This window comes from Apaloderma vittatum, unplaced genomic scaffold, assembly GCF_000703405.1.
Source record: "Apaloderma vittatum isolate BGI_N311 unplaced genomic scaffold, ASM70340v1 scaffold11592, whole genome shotgun sequence".
NCBI classification, from domain to species: Eukaryota; Metazoa; Chordata; class Aves; order Trogoniformes; family Trogonidae; genus Apaloderma; species Apaloderma vittatum.
In genome coordinates this window covers 4,029-5,023 of record NW_009703121.1, presented here as the reverse complement: position 1 = coordinate 5,023, position 995 = coordinate 4,029, and the positions used below count along the sequence as shown (strand labels likewise).

At 51.7% G+C, this 995-nt stretch overlaps 1 protein-coding gene across 1 annotated transcript in view; it reads left to right on the top strand.

The window, feature by feature from the left end:
* Positions 1-613, top strand: part of MYH10 (myosin, heavy chain 10, non-muscle) — a gene marked incomplete at its 5' end in the record, with an annotated part of 53,462 nt that extends 52,849 nt beyond the window's left edge. Inside the window, 1 exon segment of the mRNA XM_009864512.1 lies at positions 143-613. Within this exon segment, the coding sequence (XP_009862814.1) occupies positions 143-287 (145 nt within the window).
* Between the last annotated feature and the right edge of the window lie 382 nt (positions 614-995).

Below are 995 nucleotides of genomic sequence, written 5' to 3'. Positions count from 1 at the left end.
GACCCCTGGGTCAGAGAGAGGGAGAGGGGGGGTTTCAAGACCTCGTGTGTGAAATCGGCCCCTTCCCCCCGCGGGGAGCTTGCGCGGGAGCCTGGGGCTGTGAGCGACCTGTGGGCCATCACCCCGTGCTGCTCGTTCGCAGGAGGGGGGGACCCATCACCTTCTCCTCGAGTCGATCCGGGAGGCGCCAACTGCACATCGAAGGGGCCTCTCTGGAGCTCTCGGACGACGACGCGGAGAGCAAAGGCAGCGACGTGAACGAAGCGCAGCCGGCCCCGGCTGAGTAGAGCCCCCACGGCGTTTGCATGCAGAGACCTTGTCCGTGACAGCGGCAGCAGGAGGACTTTCCTGACCACCGAACTGCCTTGTGGCCCTAACTCTGCCTTACCACACGTCGGCATGCTACAAGGTTACTTATCATAGGTCAACTATGTCTTAAGGCTCTCCAGCCTCTCCATACTGTACCCTGCTTCAGATATAGGTACAACTGCTTCTTTTTTGTTTTTTATATATAGTAACAAAATGGGATCGTCTCCGTTCAGTGCATCTCTTTTCCAGATACTCATCGTAAAGCCATTTTATAAAGCATCATGTGAAGGATGAAACTTTTTGTTTCTTTGGTTTTTTTGGTTTGTTGTTTTGGGTTTTTTTGTTTTTTTTTTTTTACTGTTACAGAAAAACTTCATTCCCAGAGGGGTAGGTGGTTGGGACAGACCCATCGTCACGACTATGCATGCTTTGTTGTACAGACAACATCCTTCCATCGCTTCTGTGCTCGGCCGCCGCGCTGAGTCCGTTGGATCATTGAAGACCAAACCGCACCTGTATCTTTCTTTTCTTTTTTTTTTTTCTCCGAATTGTTGTGATCAGCACACAACCAGCGAGCGAACTGTGAAAAAAGGCCTTGGGGGGAGTGTTAGAGGGAGGCGTTAGGGATGAACGAGTAGTGTCCATTTTTAACCCGCGGTACCATTTCCAAAGTGTTCTCAGCTCCC